This window comes from Achroia grisella, unplaced genomic scaffold, assembly GCF_030625045.1.
Source record: "Achroia grisella isolate CSIRO2021 unplaced genomic scaffold, CSIRO_AGI_Agris_v1 utg149, whole genome shotgun sequence".
Taxonomy (NCBI): Eukaryota; Metazoa; Arthropoda; class Insecta; order Lepidoptera; family Pyralidae; genus Achroia; species Achroia grisella.
Window position 1 is genome coordinate 4,562,951 of NW_026712644.1, and position 19,842 is coordinate 4,582,792.

Genomic DNA, 19,842 nt, shown 5'->3' on the forward strand with positions numbered 1-19,842 from the left:
GTGGTCCTAACCCGCCGAACGTGGGCGGTCCATGCGGCCCATGTGGTATTGGACCATGCGGGCCTTGTGGACCATGTGGACCTTGTGGACCATGTGGTCCTTGTGGTCCTTGTGGATGTGGTCCTTGTGGTCCTTGTGGATGTGGTCCTTGTGGTCCATGCAGTCCATGCGGTCCTTGTGGTCCCTGTGGTCCATGTGGTCCATGCGGTCCTTGTGGCTGTGGCCCATGTGGCCCATGTGGTCCATGCGGTCCATGCAGTCCATGCGGTCCATGCGGTCCATGTGGCTATGGTCCATGTGGTCCATGTGGTACATGTGCACCATGCGGTCCTTGCGGTCCATGCGGGTCTGGTCCTTGTAGTCCTTGCGGCCCTTGTGGTCCTTGCGGCCCTTGCGGCCCTTGCGGTCCTAGCGGCTGCAGTCCATGCAGCCCCCTTTGTGGTCCTTTCCTCGGCCCCTGCTACAACTGTCCATGTCCATCCTTCCCTGTATGCGGCCCCATAAAGCCAAGCCCTACAGGATCCTCCGGATCAGTAGATCCTTGCCCCAAATGCTGTATAGTACCCCCGCTTTCATTCAAAGATACGAATCCGACCTGCTTCTGTCCCGCTTGCCGAGCCTCGAGGACAGCCAGCACAAAGAGCCAAACTGGCGGTGCTTGCCCGGAAATCCTCACACCCAGATCTTTACCCCCGGCTCCTGCGTCTCACGACGTCAACCCCAATTTGGTTCGTACGTACCCCTTCAATAAACCAAAACCTAACCTTCACGGCCGAAATCTTCCACCAGTCAACACAACTCTAGCATGCTACTACTCTACTATCGCTAATCTGAATGTGGACAAAGATTTGAAGCATAATCACAAGAGATCTTCCTCAGAACAGGATGTTGATTCCATAAGCAAATTATGTAGCAAACTTAATCCTACCCTGTCATTACCAAGCAACACTTTGAAAATGACGGCAGATAATCAATTACCAGTTAGGAAGTCCAGATTAACACACAAGCAGACGAGAGATGCACCATTGATGTCGTTAAAATGGCTTTATTTGATGTCCATAAATGAACCCAAGGATTTGCCGAAGATATCTAGCCATGGTAGATTTTAGAACACAGTACGTTCAGAAATTTGTGAATCAATTTATACTTGTAACATCAATGCAATTTCAGTATCAATACAGTAAAGTAAGCAATTGAGTATTATTTTAACCTCTAACATTAAGTATTATAGGTACCTCAGTCTCTATTTCAATGAGTAGGTAGGCCGTTTCACCACCTTGCTTAGTGATGAAATTACAGGATAAGACTGGTGGGGCACCAGTGGAGGACAGGAAGAGCATAAGGTCAGATCAGTTGGCCCATAGTGGCAAATTCACTAGGAATTTATCACGATAGGAAACCGCGTGGTCAAGCTGACTTGGTACATTGTTAGCGATAGAGTAAATGGTTATTAACAAGAGTACGTCTACTGAACCGATTTAAATGAAATTTGGTACACAGATAGTATAGATCCTTAGAGCATCTCTCAGGTCAGGTATTGCAAGAAAAGTGCAACGCATTTGGTAATACTGATCGCATGATGTTGGTAGTGCTGTTCTGTATATAGGACACAGTTACCGCCTAAAGAGAGCCCTCGGCTTGTTTGGTAATTATTACAAACTTTGTACTACATGTAACTTATGTTGTCCTGGTAGTTTCATGCATTGTCATTATTTTATTGATGGAAAATGGTGTGTCCGAGCGAGCTACCTACCAGTAGCAGATGCCACCAGTGGAAGATAGGATGAGAATGAAGTTGGGTCAGCCACTACTAGAGAAAGTATCAGGACAATTTCTTACAGAGGTGACCGCATGAAAGTGGACCTTGCTAGCAATGTAAACTGAAGGGAGGTAAAGGGATTGTTAGTAATGCGGATTGATGACTTAATTGCTTGCAATGTATAATAGTAAGTTTACCTCCATACGTTTCCCCCTGGAAAACGTCCTTTTAATTTTTTTATTTATATTTAAATATTAATTTAGGACTGTTAGTAATATAGACTAATGAAACCATTACTAGCAATGTACAATGTCTGGTTGATCTCAACGCGGTGGCCCCTGGAAACCATCTTGATAAATTCCTAGTGCATTTTCTCATCCCATCCTATATTAGTGCCACGTTAGCGCAGTGCATCCATCTGCACCATATTATAAACTTAAATTAAAAAATGATCTAGCATAGTGATTACGTGCTTAGAATGTCCAACTGACACTGACAGATGGCTGACTATATACTTGTCATTTCAATTTTCATAATATTTACAAATTAACATAACGAAAACAAAACAAAAACCAAAAGTTCTGCAAATACTACAATTATTTGTATTTAATCTTAAAGCAATTTATGTAGCTGTAAATATACATTTTCATAACCAGGTAGAATCGATAATTTTATTTTACGCATTGGGTAACTGAAAGAATCACAACATAACCTATACCTAATTTTCCTTCGGTGTTTCTAATAAAAAGTTAATATAACATACGTAAATTCTGCTTAGCAAATGCTTGCTGTTTTATTATTAAACCGTATGAGTAGTAGGCATCTGGATTCCCGCGCCTATAGAAAAGAACGAAAAATGAAAAAAGAAAAAAAATCAACTAATGATATACTTGAAATGTGCAGGACGTGTTTAAGCACTGTTGATTTAATGTCTATCTTCTATAATAAAGAAACAGAGAGAAGAAGAACGGAGGATTTGAGGATACTTACTGGATTAGAGGTATTTATAACGTTTCTTTCTTCTTTACTACCTTTTGCCTGCGGCGCTTTTGCCTGCGGCTTCGCTCGCGTTAATGTATCCCGTTAAGGGTGAAATTTATTAAAATCCTTTCTTAGGGGATGCCTACGTCATAGTAGCTTTATGCATGCAAGCTCTCAGTCCGATCGGTTTTAAATTGACAAAGTTTCATACAAACTTTCATCGCCTTGGGGGTAGAATTAATCAAAATCCTTTCTTAGGGGATGCCTACATCATAACATCTACCTGCGTGCCAAATTTCAGCCAGATCTGTCCAGTGGTTTGGACTGTGCATTGATAGATCACTATGTCGGTCAGTCACCTTTGAGTTATATTGAGCTATATTTAGATCTACCAATTCAGAGTGCTTTCAAACTAAGAAGAATTATCAAGAAATTCAGCTCTTATTGTATTCAAATGAGCTTGTACATGATTACAAAAATATAGATATATTTTTAAATTAGGGAGAATATAGTGACCACCAGCATATGCTATTGTGTTTCAAAAGAAAATAATCTAGTAATGATATTTATATATTTAAAAAAAGGCTCAAAGATTTATTGACTGCAAAAACATATACTATATTATACTATAAAAGAATTTTTAGCTGACATACTGTACGAGCTAAGTAGATTTCAATTTCGTCCTAACAAACTGACAGACTAAAATATGGAAAGAGTCATCTACGAAATTGCTACACTCTTCAAACAGAGACCATGTGTGTATTGTTAATTTATAATATGTAAATTATATGTATATGCAATTATAAATAAATAAATGAAACTGAACAGTCCCTACAAGCAGCATGTGCACTAAAAATGAGTGTGTAATGGTTTCTAAGTTGATTATCGCATGCCTCTTACTTGTTATACTGTAATTATTGTATAAAAAAAAACATCTATTAAAAAGAGCAACAAACAAGCTTCTTGCTTATTCATCTTGTGATGAATCTGTTCTGAATGAGTGGTAGAATCAAAATATGACTATTCAAAAGTGCTTGTACTGAGTTTATTTGAATGAACATTATTTCTATTTCTATATCTATTTCAGTGCTTGTAATGAGTATATTTGAATAAAGATTATTTCCATTTCTATATCTATTTCAATCATAGGGATGTCTCAATTTATTTTCAGATAAAAATGGATGATGGTCTGCCTCAGAAAATATGTGCACAGTGTATAGAAATAATGAATATATCCCTACAGTTCAGAATCAAGAGTATAAATGCACAGAAGAAATTATTAAGTATGCTGCCTATAAAGAAATCGCCCATGATTGTTAGAAGTACACCAGCAGAGGATGTAGCTGAGGGTATAGGGTTTGATTATGGGTTGTATCATAATGAAATGCACAATGATCATAACTATGTGAAAGTTAATAAGCAGGGACTCATTGAAAAGTTTCTCAAGGTAATATATTTTTTGCATTTTATTTAGTAGCCGTTTAACTGTATTACAATTTTTTGCATTAGAAATAGAAATAGAAATAGAAATAATCTTTATTCAAATAAACTTAATATAAGCACTTATGAATAGTCAAGTTTTTTTTATTCTACCGCTTATTCGGAATGCAGATTGATCACAAGAAAAATAAGCAAGAAACTTGTGTGTTGCTCTTTTAAATAAATATTGATTTACTTATATTTAATTAACAACAAGGATTAGGCATGCGACAATCAACATAGAAACCGCTACGCACTTAATCTCTGTTCAATCAGATAACATTGTCAGTGCTTTTCTATAAAAACATTATTATCATTTATAAATTCTTCAATTTTATAATAAGCTTTTTTACAAAGAAAATATTTTATGACACATTTGAATTTTTTTTCTGGCAAATTGAGTACAGACTCTGGGAGTTTGTTGTAAAACCTTACGCAATTTCCATAAAACGAATTACTGACTTTCGTCAAACGGCACTTAGGTAAAACTAGTTTGTTGACATTACGTAAGCTTTTATTAGTGTAATCACCTACTTTTTTAAAACTGTTAATGTTTTTCCTGGCATACATAATATTTTCGTAGATGTATTGAGAAGCAACGGTGAGGATATTCGATTCTTTAAAGCACTCACGCAAAGACTCCCTGGAACCCATACCGCAAATGGAGCGGATGGCCCCCTTTGGCAAAATAATAATAATAATAATAATCTCAGGACAATTCACACAGCGCCATCTAGACTCAAGTTAAGCTAGCTAAAGCTTGTATTATGGGTACCAGATAACTGATACAAATACATAGATAATTTTTTTTTCCATAAATATTTTATTTTGACGGCCTCGGTGGTCTAGCGGTCTAGCACACCGCTTTACGACCGATGGTCGCGGGTTCGATTCCTCGCACGGCACAAACATTTGTATCCATGAGTATGATTGTTTGTATCGGTCTGGGTGTTTTCTATGTATAATATGTATGTATTTACAAAAAAAAATATCTATGTATATGTATCAGTTATCTAGTACCCATAACACAAGCTTTAGCTAGCTTAACTTGGGTCTAGATGGCGCTGTGTGAATTGTCCTGAGATTATTATTATTATTATTAAATATTCGCTTACATTATAATATTCTTTTTTAAATAGCAAATCCTTTAAGTATGTTTATTTAATTACAGAAGTCGAAACAGATGTACCCAACTGTAATATCTGAGAATGGGAGGTATAAATGTAACATGTGCGAGAAGGAGTACAAGAGTAAATACACGCTGCGCGCGCACATACACAGCCATACAAACTATTGTGTTTGTGAGGTAAGAAATATAAATAATCTATATTCAAATAAATGCCTGAAGAATTGCGACTCTGAAGTGGCAGAATAAATGTTGTACATGTTTACAATAATACAGATTCATTTTTAAGTTCAAATTTGGGAGAATAGAGTGACCACCAGCATGTGCTATTGCAAAAGCAAAAAGTCTAATCAGTGGTCGTAACCCGAACGGACCAGTCCCCACAAGCAGCACCCGGTCACGAGTATGACGGATGAGCTATCATAGCCCGAAAAATTGCGAGAGTGAAGTGGCAATGGGCAGGGCACATAGCTCTTAGGACAGATGGCCGTTGGGGCAGTAAAATCCTCGAGTGGCGACCGCGGACCGGGAGACGCAGCGTGGGAAGACCACGTGGTGCCACATGGTGATCATGGCGGTTGAAGGCAGTGCCGAAATATCGGGAACTCAGTAAATAAATATATATATCCCGTGATTTTTACTAATTATACGTATAAATAATGACCACGTCAAATTTAAAGCAAGTATATTGGAAAATACGAGTCTTAAATCAGTCCCGTTTTCTTATACGAATCAAAAATATATAAGACAAATCTTTGAGATCTTTTCTCTGCTACAAAAGTTAATCAATCATATAACGAGAACTGTCAATATGATGTCAAAGATCTGAAAAATGAAATACCTAAATATCAGCCCCGAAGGATTTGTAATTGCTGAGAAAAATTAAGGTTTCTGAGGTCGATATTTGCGATGCGTCGCCTTAATTTACATACAGTTGCGTAACAAATGCCTGGAGAGTATTGGTTGGAAGGAGCATTCCTGGTGGTCACGACCCTCAGTCTTGAGGAACCTACAAAGAAGAATAAGCGTAACTGTGAAGAAGTATACATACTTCTTAGCGAGCTGTTACTTAGCAACAAACATTATAAATACTATCATTATTCTATCTATAAAAATTATCTCAATAAAAAATAGTGTCTTTTAAGCTTTTTAATAGAATAGAATAGAAAATCATTTATTCAAATAAACTTACATTGAAGCACTTTTGAATAGTCATAACAATTTGTTTTTTATCTACCGCTCGTTCGGAAAGCTGTCTCATCACAAGAAGAACGAGCAAGAAACTTGCGTGTTGCTCTTTTAAATAATTTTATTATTACTTTACATTTTTAAGTTTAAGTGTGTGAATACAAACCACCAATTAGCACTAATTCAATTAAATACTCAAAAAGAAAAAATATATATATTTATAATATATTTCTTATAAATACTTAATAGTAACAAATATTTATGTAAGAATTAAGATCGTACTCGCTGTTGCCGTCGATTATACATTAGTGTAACTATAACTATAAAACTTATGTAACTAACTATATTTAACGGTTTCTTGACTGGGAAAAAAGAATCCAAATTTCGCCGACATCTAACACCACCACTGGACCCCAGGATATAAAAAAACAAAACTTAAAAAAAACAAATCTTATTTTTTTTTTATTTAACAGGTATGCGGCAGGAAGTTCCTCAACGAGCACCTGTTAGTAGCTCACAAGCGCGCCCGGCACGGCCTCGAGCGGGTGCACCTGTGTACATACTGTGACTATAGCTCCGCCACTAGGGAAGCCTTAGTGGTGAGTCTAGTGACAAAGGAAGCAATTATATTCACCCTGCTATCTAATCAAATCAAATCAAAAATCACCTGTTATCAAATCAAAAATCATATATTCATGTAGGACATTTTAGCCGCTTATGAACGTCGAATTATTACATTATAACTTTAATTTTTTCCCTACCATCCAGTTCGGTATATAGATCCAATTGAGAAGAACTGGCAAAAAACTCAATTGAATTACTTTTTTTTTAAAGCCAGTTTATTTACAATGTATATTTATATAGGTGTCTATGTCTAACATTAAATGAAAATCCCGAACATGAACAACTATTGCCATGCACGCTCGTCATTCAAGTAATCGTTTAGTGATCGAAAAAATCACCTGTTATCAAATCAAATAACCTAAATGTAACCATTTCATTAACTATTTGTATTATACTTTTTAAATTTCTTAAAAAAATAATATCCTTAACCGGATAATTTATCCGAAACTAACGGATAATCAGAAATAATTTCATATCCGTATCCGTATCCGGTATAATAATCATTCCTATATCCGAAACCTATCCGTATCCGAAATTTCATATCCATAACATCCCTGATTTTAACCACTATTGCCATGCACGTTTGTCACTTAAGTAATTGTTTAGTGCATCGTCAAATATATATAATAATAATAATAATAATGTTTCAAATTCAAATTCAAATTCAAAAATCATTTATTCATGTAGGACATTTTAGCCGCTTATGAACGTCAAATTTTTACATTATAATTTTATTTTTTTCCCTACCGTCCAGTTCGGTATATAGATCCAATTGAGAAGAACTGGCAAGAAACTCAATTGAATTACTTTTTTTTTAAAAGCCAGTTTATTTACAATGTATATTTATATAGGTGTCTATGTCTAACATTAAATGAAAATTCAGTGCATGAACAACTATTGCCATGCACACTCGTCATTCAAGTAATCGTTTAGTGAGTAATAGGCTTTGCTCAGTAAATATGATTTAACAGATGTTTTGAATTTATTTAAGGGTAATTCCAACATATCCTTTGGTATCTTATTGTAAATTTTTATACCTATTCCCATAAAAGACCTATTAACTTTTTCTAAACGATACTTGGGGACAGCAAGTTTGTCTTTAAATCTTGTATTAATATTATGAATATTGCTGTTTTTTGGAAATAAGTCAAGATTTTTATGAACATATAGGATATTTGAATATATAAATTGAGAAGCAACGGTGAGAATATTTGCCTCTTTGAATTTCTCTCTTAATGAGTCACGACTCTTCATACAGTAGATCGCTCGAACGGCACGTTTTTGTAATATGAATATATTTTTAATATCTGCCGCTTTTCCCCATAGTAATATTCCATAAGAGAGTAAACTATGAAAATAACTAAAATAGACTAATCTAGCAGTATCAGTATCAGTGTACTGTCTAACCTTACGCACGGCAAAAGCTGCTGAACTTAGTTTCGCTGCAAGGCTTTGAATTTGTGCACCCCATTGTGTTTTATTATCTAGTGTGATTCCTAGAAAGACAGTAGATTCTATAAATTCGAGAGATTCGTCATTTAATTTAATATTGCAATTAGTATTAAAACTTTTAGACAGAGAGAAATTAACACATTTTGTTTTTTTAGCGTTTAACATAAGATTGTTAGTTGTAAACCAGTGCAGGAGACGCCGCAAAGCACTATTTACATCGTCATAATTATTAGTCATTCTATTAACTTTAAAAATCAATGAAGTATCGTCTGCAAATAATACTATGCCGCATCTATCCTGCATGGTATATGGGAGATCATTAATGTAAACTAGGAATAAAAATGGACCGAGAATAGATCCTTGAGGTACACCCATTTGCACAAGTGACCCGTCAGACGTAGCGTTGCTAACCTTCACTTTCTGTATTCTATCAGATAGATAAGATTTTATTAAATTTAAAGCATGGTCTTTGACGCCATAAAAAGCAAGTTTTTTTAGCAATGTATTATGATCAACGCAATCAAAAGCCTTAGAAAGGTCACAAAAAACACCTATCGCATCCATTTTAGTTTCCCATGCAGCAAATACGTGTTTATTTTCCACAAAAAAAAACATTGTATAAACTATATAAAACAAAACAAATATTGTTGAGGGTCATACAGTTAAAAATTATTACCTCCCGTGCTAGTTAGATAACTGTGTTACGGCAAGATAAGAATCTCGCTCTATATGAATAGGGCTCATTTTTAAATGGCATATAAACGGTTTTTATAATACAATAGGATATATACTAGTGAACCGCGCAAATTCGCCTGCATTACACTTATATGAAACTAGCTGTTCCCGCGACTTTGTCTGCGTGAAATTTAAGTTTATATTTCTATAATAAAATATTTTTTCTAAAATAAAAGTAGCCTAAGTTACTCCTTATTACATCAGCTACCTGCCAAAAAAAGTCCCGTCAAAATCGGTCCAGCCATTTCAGAGATTAGCCGGAACAGACAGACAGACAAAAATTTTGAAATATGTTATTTTGGTGTATGTACCGTATTTATATTCATATGCATGTAGTAAAAAACGGTTATTTCAATATTACATTAAACAGACACTACAATTTTATTTATATGTATAGATAAGTATCGATGGCAGAAATTTTAAATATATAAAAGTCGCGAGTACAGCTAGTATATATATATATAAATGTATGTGTTTTACTAGGTACATGAGCGGAGGCATACTGGCGAGAAGCCATACATGTGTGACCACTGCGGCCTGGCCTTCCATCGCAGGTCCAACCTCATACAACATCTACCCATACACCTTCCAGAGAGCAACTTCCAGGTAAGTCCAACTGCTCTTACATGGTAAATGGTAAAAAAACAAGCTATACCATGGTGTCGCTTGTTTTTCTTACCATACAAATAGTCATACTCGTGAATAGAAAATAATGAATGTTGCGTGCGAGGAATCGAACCCAACACCATCAAGTAGTGAATTAAAATCGCTATTAAAAATAGGGGTTGGTGAGAGAAGGGTGAAAATATAGGGTATTTTTAATACCACATTATAAAATTAATTTTTGACCTAAAAAAAAATGTTAGGGGTGGACAACCCTCGTTATTTAAGGGTATGATAAATAGATAGTAGCTGATTCTCAGACCTACTGAATATGCATATATAATTTCATAAAACATGACTTGAGAATTATATATATAAGACTAGTTACTCGCCGCGGCTTCGCCCGGGTGTACATGTATTATATATATAAACCTTCCTCTTGAATTACTCTATTTGTAATAGATCGGTGGACTGTATGGGTGTCTAAATGATGAAAACACTTAGTTTGCAATAATATAATATATTATTATGTGCAGTTGCGAAACTATCAAAAGACAATAATAGAATAATACAATAAATTGAAGTATAAAATAACATGACATATAAAAAGAACTGTTCTAAAAATATAGATTTAAAAATAAAAAAAAGTATCAAAAGAGGTTGCGGCGGCCGGCCATCACTATTTATTAAAAAAAACGCTCCAAAATCCATTGCGCAGTTTTAAAGATTTAAGCATACATAGGGACGGACAGACAGCGACAGCGACTTTGTTTTATTATATGTAATGATAAATAATAAAAGAAACGTATGTTCCACAGTGTTCCATCTGCCACAAGCGGGAGAAGTCGAAGCGTCTGCTCCAGCATCACCATTTCAAGGTGCACAGGCAGAAGCGCTACAGATACCTCTGCCCTGTCTGCCAGGATGTGTTCAGGAGTCCAGGAACAGTTCGGCAGCACCTGACCAGAAGTCACGGGGTCGCCAGGCACGAGCAGGGAGTCATAGACAAGATTCTGGTTAGTCATATGAATGATAATGTTTTTCTTTTTTATTTTCTCTTTTATTTCTTATTTTTCCTTTCTCTATCCACCCAAAGGTAGTCTGGAAGAGATTTCTTAGCGATAAAACCGACTTTTGTATCAGATTATATATATTTACTATTTTAATGTAACTGTACGCCGGAGAAGGCTCCTCTGAAATCGCACGGTCCGAGATCACCTATTGTTATTTGAAAGAACGTTTATTCAAAAGAGCAACACGCAAGTAGCTTGTTTATTCTTCTTGTGATGAATCTGCGTCGTTATTGGTACAGCTTAATTTCTCGGATAGAGTTTTATATGCTTGTTGGGATGTGTCTCTGAATTATTAACCGGGTCTTAACACGAATAATTTTATGGTAAATAAAGGTATTTACCTCTATTAAACATGTATATTAAACACGAAAGTTTAAAATTAACTGTGTCTCTGAAGTCCAAATATTGATTTATGAAGTCCACACATTTGGTACAGAGTTGTTGGGGCATACCATCATTAATTTCAATCTGGAATATATCAAAATATATACATATAAATAAAATTGGAGTGTCTATTTGTAATATTGAAATAACCGTTTTTTTCTACATGCATATGAATATAAATACGGTACATACACCAGAATAACATTTTTTACAATTTCTGTCTGTCTGTTTGTACCGGCTAATTTTTTTTGGAATTTTTTTGGCAGGTAGCTGTAATAAGGAGTAACTTCGGCTACTTTTATTTTAGAAAAATAAAGTTTATTTCCACGCGGACGAAGTCGCGGGAACAGCCAGTAATAAATATGACTATTCAAAAGTGCTTATATTAAGTTCATTTGAATAAAGATTATTTCTATATCTTTTAAACATCTTGAGATTTGTCTCTGGTCGTTTTTGGCTTTATTACCAGACTAGTTGACCGGACGTAACTTTGACTGCGTCACATTTTACCTGTTTTAGCAACATTTTTTCATTGCAGCTTTCTGTCTTTCTTTTCTTTCTTCCTATTGGTCGTAGCATAATGTTATAGCTTATAGTGTTCCTTGATATATATGCTATCCAACAGCAAAACAGTTATCCGAAATATTAATAATTAAATATTATAAGACATAAAAACTAATCCCGCAGATGCTAAAATATTTATATTTTTTTAGGTAAAACCACAGATTAGTGAAGAAAATCTCCCGCCAAATATAAACGAAACTTATCTCCTGCATCTGTAGCATGCTGACCGAACAGCAGCATTCTTCAAAAGAATTATATAATTCTGTGATATTTTTGAGATGCCTATATATCTTCAATTTTGAAAAGGGCGTGGAAATAAGCAGAGAAAATCCAGTACCATTTATTTCTTACCACGGAAACAAAGATATTAAATAAAATAATAATTAAATTATACCATCTTTTACTACCACCTCATTTCGCCCGCATTTTTTATGAACACATGTTTGAAGTGTAACGGTTCAATTTTAATCGATGTTTCCTTTATAAAAAGTCATTAGTAATTTAAATTAAATATGTAAGTTTTTATAACATAAACTATAATAGGGACAAACGAGTTTGCGGCTCACCTGTTGATTAAGTCATGAACAATGATAAAAACAAGTACGCTGCCCATAAGCACCCGTATCATTAGGATTCCAAGTGCATTTGTTATCATTCAAAATACTTTTTAACATATCTAATATTTTTTGTTTGTTCGTCAAGTTTATGTAGATATCTGTATCATCTTACATATAAATAAAGTGTAAAAGTACCTCACGTAGTACTCATAGTCCTAAAATCGACTCATACCGTAGATGGAGAACATGTCTTGCCCAATACAATAAAAGTAACCTGTGCAGTAACAAATGTCATTTTAGTTGTCAATATTCCCACATCACTGTCAAACAATCTGTCGATGTTGTCAAACAAATTCTGTGTAGCAACCGAGCATTTTTAATGTTTATTGTTTTTATTATTCTCAAACTCAGATTTGCAATGTAAATACTATTAGTACTAAATGATTAATTATATAAATTAGTTTTAATTAATAATTAAATGATATATAATCGACAAATCAGCGAAAATGCTCGCCTTATTATTATTAAACAACATCACAATGAAACGACGCAATGCTAGTAGACAAAAACCAGTGAAACCTGCTAGAAATGAAAAGAAGATGCCTGTGATGGTGCACTGTCGGACTTGTCTGAGTACCCAGGATCTAGTGTCTATATTTATAAACAAAGATACGGAGAAAAAACGGACTGAGGACCTGAAGGTAGTCACTGGTTTAAACGTAAGTTTTAATTGTTTTCAACCGCTGCAATATCAATTTATGACTGAAATTTGTAACTTAGGTTATTTTTCTGACTGATATTGGTCATCCGCGCCCCCCTGGGGGTGAAGGTTGGAGCCTCAGGGCGAATCTCTTTGCCCTATCAACCATCCCTAGATAACTTGATTATGACTATATATTTTTTTTTCATATTCGTCCATCTCCTTTTCAATGGAACAGGCAAAGATCCTTAGACCGTACAGCCTAGTCTACGTGATTATGACTGGAATAGAAAATTCTTTATTCAAATAATTAAGTTTATTTAAGCACTTTTGAATAGTCATAGTTATTTTTTTTTTATTTACCATATATTCGGAAAACTGTCTCATCATTAGAAGAATAAAAAAAAACTTGTAGTTAGTGTTTTTAAATAATTGTTCTAATTTTAAAATTTTAAGTTGAAATATTTGAATATGAACTACCAACTAGCTGTACATGCGACTTCGTCTGCATGGAATTTATTAAAAAATTTTCTAAAATAAAAGTAGCCTAAGTTAGGTTAAAGCTACCTCCCAAAAAATTTCAGTCAATATCGGTCCAGCCATTTCAGAGATTAGCCGGAACAAACAGACAGACACAAAAATTGTAAAAAATGTTATTACAAACAGACACTCCAATTTTATTTATATGTACATATTGATAATACTATTATTGATTGAATTGCAGATCAAAATGGACGATGGTTTATCACAAAAAATGTGCGCAAAATGCATAGAAATAATGAATACAGCGTTACAGTTCAGAAGAATTTGCAGGAAATCAGAGAAAGCGCTATTAAACATGCTGTCAGGTCGGAAATCAAAAAGGAAATACAATACCAGACTACAGAAGAGAGTTCTAAAAAGAACGAAACTGACAAATACGAAAATGGAAGTGAAAAACGAAGAATTCGATTGTGGTTTCTATGATAATGATTTCCAGAATGACGATTGTCATAATCATTACGATGACTATGAGAATGCTGTTGTGAATAATGATTTTAATGATTTAGTGAAGAAAGATGTGAAGCCTAAATTTAAACAGGTAGGCCTCTTACGAAATAGCTGTAACTTAACAGACTATCTTGACCAGTGTTTCTCAACACCAGGGGAGTCTGTTCACCCTTCAGAAACACCAGGAAGTGTGTCAGTACAGCTAACTCGTAATCGTATATCATACTTTCCAGAAACAAACTCCAGGGCCCAAGAAGCGTTGTATGATTCCAAACGCAGCTTCATACAAATGTTCCACATGCAACAAGGAGTTCAGGATGAAGGCCACATTCAAGGCTCATATGAGGTTTCACACAAATTATTGTGTGTGTGAGGTAAGCACTATTCATGTATGTGTGAGGTAAGTAATGTGTGGATAATCCATGTATTTTTTTAAATCTATGATAATGGAATGGTCCACCTGCCTGTGCTAACGGTTTACGCTGGCGGGGCACCAGTGGAGGATGATAAGATGAGCATGAGGTCAGGTCAGTTATCACATCCTGACAAATTCACCAGTAATTTATAAGATACCATACTCATTACTAACTGTTAGTAATGAATGTTTCTTCTTCCATCCAATACTACAATGTTAACTTAAATTATAAATTACTTTAAATTATATTATCCGTTGATAAATTCAACGCTAGCAAGCTCTAATTGTTATCCAATGGCCATAAAAATATTTAACAAGTTGCCAAAGGAGTTAAAACAATTAAATAAAAGCAAATTAAAAAAAGAATTGTATAATTGGTTGTTATCTAACTGCTTTTATAATATAGACGAATACCTTTCACAAATGGTGAAAAAGTGACTAGTACTAATAAATAAATTAATTATAATAATATATGTATGTAATGATGAGCAATGTATAATGACAATATTTCAATTGACAATTGTCTGTTGCATGTCAGAAATGACTAAATGTGCGAACAATATATTAATATTCAAAATACCACATCCAATGTACCACATTTTATGCAATAAAATTTCATTTCATTTCATAACTGATGATCATGACTAACAAATGATGATTTTGAATTTGTAATAGTCGATTATAGACAGGTAACTAAATGTGAAAACATCGTTACAGCGCCATCTATGTGATCAGAGAATGAACTAAAATTAGCCAGAAAAAATTGCTGTTCTAACTGTACAGTAGTGCGAGAAGTGTCGCACTTCAATTTTATTTATCTGTATAGTTTACATATATAGAATTAATTAAATGTACAAACATCTTAACCAAAGGCCATCTAGTGATTAGTGAACTAAAATTAGAAAGGAATCTCAACGTAGCTATTTAAAGTTTTGAGGAGCGACATCTAGTGATTAGTCATCGTCATCATCATCGCAGCCCGGAAGACGTCCACTGCTGGACATAGGCCTCCCCCAAAGATCTCCACGACGATCGGTCTGGAGTGATCAGTGACGGAACTAAAATTAGTTATAACTGTACAGCTCATTTTTAAAAAACATTCAAAGCTTTGAACAGCGCCATCTATCGGCAGTGAATTAACTAAAATCTGTTATAACCGTAGTCGTAATCAGTCGTGCCGCAACAATAATCTTTATAGATAGGTCATTAAATGTGAAAATATGTTGACAGCGCTATTTAAGGTTTTGAACATCGCCATCTAGTGATCAGGGGATGAACTAAAATTAGCTAGGAATACTAATTAAAAAAAAATTGTAACTGTCCAGTCGTGCGGCAAGCGATGCCGCAACAACAACCAGCTGCAGGAACACAAGCGCGCGCGGCACGGCCTCGGACGGATACACAAGTGCGCGTACTGCGAGTACAGCTCCGCCACCAAGGAGGCGCTCACGGTCAGTGCACGGTTTTCTCGTACTACTCTAATACTACTGTCCGCAGCTGGCCTTTACAGCTTCACCGGACGATAAGGCGCGAGTGCAGATTGTACTCCAAACCAAAGGAAGGACTTATGGAGCGGCTGAAGGCCAACTCCCGCCTTATACGACTTCAAGTCTGAAGGCACCGCTAGGAGTTAAAACCGTCGCAATTATGACCCCGTTTGAATTGGACGGGGGGTCGATCGGGGCACCGGTGTGGAGCGCCACGGCGCGCGCTGGAGCCTGGTTGTGCGGTATGATGTATTTGAGGTCGTCGTCTTCGCCGGCGAGGACGGTGTCGTGTATATATGGAACGGGTGGACCCGTAACAACGTCGATACAATTACAATTTTTATTAATTTATTTATCTTCAATGCATTAATAATAACATTCTGCAGCTCGCTTTATGGAGATATTGATGTAATTATTTGAGAAATATAAAAGCGTAGCTATTTTTGTATCGATTACCGCATGTATTCTTATGTAAAACTAGCTTTTGCCCGCGGCTTCACTCGCGTTAATTTATCCCCTTAGGGGTGGAATTTATCAAAACACTTTCTTACGGGCTGTCTACGTCATAGTAACTTTATGCATGCAAAGTCTCAGCCTGATCGGTTTAAAATTGACAAAGTTTCATACAAACTTTCATCCCCTATTTTATCCCCTTGGGGGTAGAATTAATCAAAATCCTTTCTTAGCGGATGCCTACGTCATAACATCTACCTGCATACCAAATTTCAGCCCGATCCCTCCAGTGGTTTGGGCTGTGCGTTGATAGATGTCACTATGTCAGTCACCTTTTGAGTTATATATAGATGTGAATACTATACACATGGCAATTTTAAGTTGCTATGATGTGGTCATTTACTCTTATTTAGTTACTCAACTAGTTTGTTGTATATTCAATATTTTCTCTATTTGACTTGTGGCGGCGTGGTGGGCCGGGTCATGGGGCTCCCTAAAATATGGTCGAGCGCAGTGGTGGCTGGCTCATCCGTCATACTCGTGAACGGGTCCTGCTTGTGTGGACTGGTCTGCTCTGATCACTATGACTTATTTTCTTTTATTAATTGTTTAACCAGTTGTTGTGTATTGAATGTTTTTTCTATTTGATTATTTAATTGAATTAGTGCTAATTGGTAGTTTGTATTCACACACTTAAACTTAAATGTAAAGTAACAATAAAATTATTTAAAAGAGCAACACGCAAGTTTCTCGCTCGTTCTTCTTGTGATGAGACAACTCTCCGAATGAGCGGTAGATTGAAAAGAAAATGTCATGACTATTCAAAAGTGCTTCAATGTGATAATTTTCTATTCTATTCTCTATATAAACTATAAGTGTGTGATATTTCATACTCGACCGTCCGCGCAACTTCCTAAAACACAACAAACAAACAACAAAGTTTTTGATTCACATATTCGTGTAATAATAAATATTCTCTCGGTTCAGATCCACGAGCGGCGGCACACCGGCGAGCGGCCGTACGTGTGCGACCACTGCGGGGCGACTTTCCATCGCCGGTCTAACCTGGTGCAGCATATTGCTATACATCTGCCGGAGAAGAACTTCCAGGTACACGCTTGATCCAATCAAATAAGAACTTTATTGCATGAGGTCTAAGGTCGCATTTTGTACTTGAGTACTGTGATACGTCCATTCAATTACTGTCAAGTAATCGCTTCAAATCAAAAAGAAACTTAATAGCAAGTGTATTAAGGTAGCAATTGGAATCGCATCTTCATACGTCTGCGGTAGAACTTTCTGATACATGTTCGATCCAATTTAATTACAACTTTATTGTACGACGGCTAAGGTCGCATTTTGTACTTGAGTACTGTGATGTAACCACCCGAATACTCTCAAGTAATCACGTCATTTCAATAAAAAAATAACTTAATAGCAAGTGTATTAAGGTAGCAATTTAAATAACATCGTCATACGTCTGCGGTAGAACTTTCATGGACGCATTTGATCCAAACAAATACCTACTTTATTGCATGATTAGTAAGGTCGCATTTTGTACTTGAACGCTGTGATACGTCCTCCCAATTACTGTCAAGTAGTCGCTTCATCTCAATAAAAAAATAACTTAATAGCATGTGTATTAAGGTAGCAATTTGAATCGCATCTTCATACGCCTACGGTAGAAGAACTTTCAGGTACATGCTTCGTTCAAATACCTACGTTATTGCATGAATAATAAGGTCGCATTTTGTTTCTGAGGACTATCACACGTCCACTCGACTACTGTCAATTAGTCAATTTGTTCGATTCGATTCAAACGTTTACTTGAACGACGAGCGTGCATGGCAATAGTCGTTCATGCACGGGATTTTCATTTAATGTTAGAACTACATAACCGTACAATATAAACCAACTGGCTTCAAAAAGAAATTCAGTCGAGTTTCTCGCCAGTCCTTCTCAATTGTCTCTCCCGTCCTAATCTCATCCGTCATACTCGTGAACGAGTGCTGCTTGTAGGGACTGGTCTGCTCTTATCACTACGACTGATTTAATCTTATTGCATGATTATATTTAACCCAAAAAATTAGTGCTTGTTGGTAGTTTGTATTCACACGTTTCGACTTGTAAATGTAAACTTACAAGGATTATTTAAAAGAGCAACACACAAGTTTCTTGCTCGTTCTTCTTGTGATGAGACAGCTTTCCGAACGAGCGGTAGATAAAAAACAAATTGTTATGAGTATTCAAAAGTGCTTAAATTAAGTTTATTTGAATAAATGATTTTCTATTCTATTCTATTGAATCTGTATACTGAACTGGACGGTAGGGAAAAAATTATAATTTGATGTTCATAAGCGGCTAAAATGTTCTACATGAATAAATTACTTTTAAACTTGTTCTCGGTGACCAGTGCGACATGTGCCCGAAGAGGTTGAAGTCCCGCAAGTTCCTGCAGATACACAAACACAACGCGCACACGGGCCGCCGCTACGGCTACCTGTGCGCCGTCTGCGACCATCGCTTCGAGAAACCCAACAAAGTGCGCGCACACGCGAGGCGAGTACACGGCCTGCCCGACGACCAGCAGGGGCCCATCGTGAGGGTGCAGCTCTAGTAGGTCTGCTGTACGAATTTGGACCGTATCTCCAAAGCTTAAAGTTCAGTTTACGCACGACGAGTACGAGACGCGCGACGAATTCACGGGCTGCCCAACGAACAGGGTGCCTTCGTGCGTGTGCAGCTGTAATAGGTATCTGACGCTAAAGGAATTTGGACCTTATACCCTTAGCCTAAAGTCCAGTTTACGCACGACGAGTTCACGGACTGTCCGAAGACCAGCAGGGGGCCATCGTGAGGGTGCAGCTCTGGTAGGTATCTGACGCTAAAGGAATTAGGACCTTATAACCTTAGCCTAAAGTCCAGTTTACGCACGACGAGTTCACGGCCTGCCCGACGAACAGCAGGGGCCCATCATGAGGGTGCAGCTTTAATAGGTCTGCTGTAGGAATTTGGACCATATCTCCAAAGATTAAAGTTCAGCTTACTCAGGACGAATACGAAAACACGTGGCGCTTGCACAGGCTGCACGACGAGCAACACGGGCCCATCGTACGGGTGCAGCTCTAATAGGTATATGATGATAAAGGAATTTGGACCTTATATCCTTATATTAAAGTTCAGTTTTAATGTGCCAAGATTCTGAACATGGTATCTGTAAATTTTAACCTTATCTCCAGAGCATAAAGTTCAGTTTCGGACATGCTTACCAT

The 19,842-nt window shown here is 36.4% G+C and overlaps 2 protein-coding genes across 4 annotated transcripts; both read left to right on the top strand.

Moving 5' to 3' along the window:
• Nucleotides 1–2,279: 2,279 nt before the first annotated feature.
• Nucleotides 2,280–12,326, top strand: LOC131840715 (zinc finger protein 180-like). Of its 2 annotated transcripts, XM_059188911.1 has the most exons (7): nt 2,280–2,759; nt 3,912–4,187; nt 5,391–5,525; nt 7,007–7,132; nt 9,828–9,950; nt 10,766–10,963; nt 12,118–12,326. In XM_059188911.1, the coding sequence occupies exons 1-7, from the start codon at nt 2,541–2,543 to the stop codon at nt 12,184–12,186; spliced, it is 1,146 nt and encodes a 381-aa protein (XP_059044894.1). In that variant the 5' UTR covers nt 2,280–2,540; the 3' UTR covers nt 12,187–12,326. The 2 variants fall into 2 exon arrangements, with proteins under 2 accessions (XP_059044894.1, XP_059044893.1); XM_059188910.1 differs by lacking the exon at nt 12,118–12,326 and having other exon boundaries at nt 10,766–11,238.
• Nucleotides 12,327–12,893: 567 nt separating this feature from the next.
• LOC131840714 (zinc finger protein 32-like) lies at nt 12,894–19,549 on the top strand. Of its 2 annotated transcripts, XM_059188908.1 has the most exons (6): nt 12,894–13,244; nt 13,950–14,306; nt 14,449–14,589; nt 15,956–16,081; nt 17,558–17,680; nt 18,984–19,549. In XM_059188908.1, the coding sequence occupies exons 1-6, from the start codon at nt 13,032–13,034 to the stop codon at nt 19,185–19,187; spliced, it is 1,164 nt and encodes a 387-aa protein (XP_059044891.1). In that variant the 5' UTR covers nt 12,894–13,031; the 3' UTR covers nt 19,188–19,549. The 2 variants fall into 2 exon arrangements, with proteins under 2 accessions (XP_059044891.1, XP_059044892.1); XM_059188909.1 differs by lacking the exon at nt 15,956–16,081.
• Nucleotides 19,550–19,842: the final 293 nt, after the last annotated feature.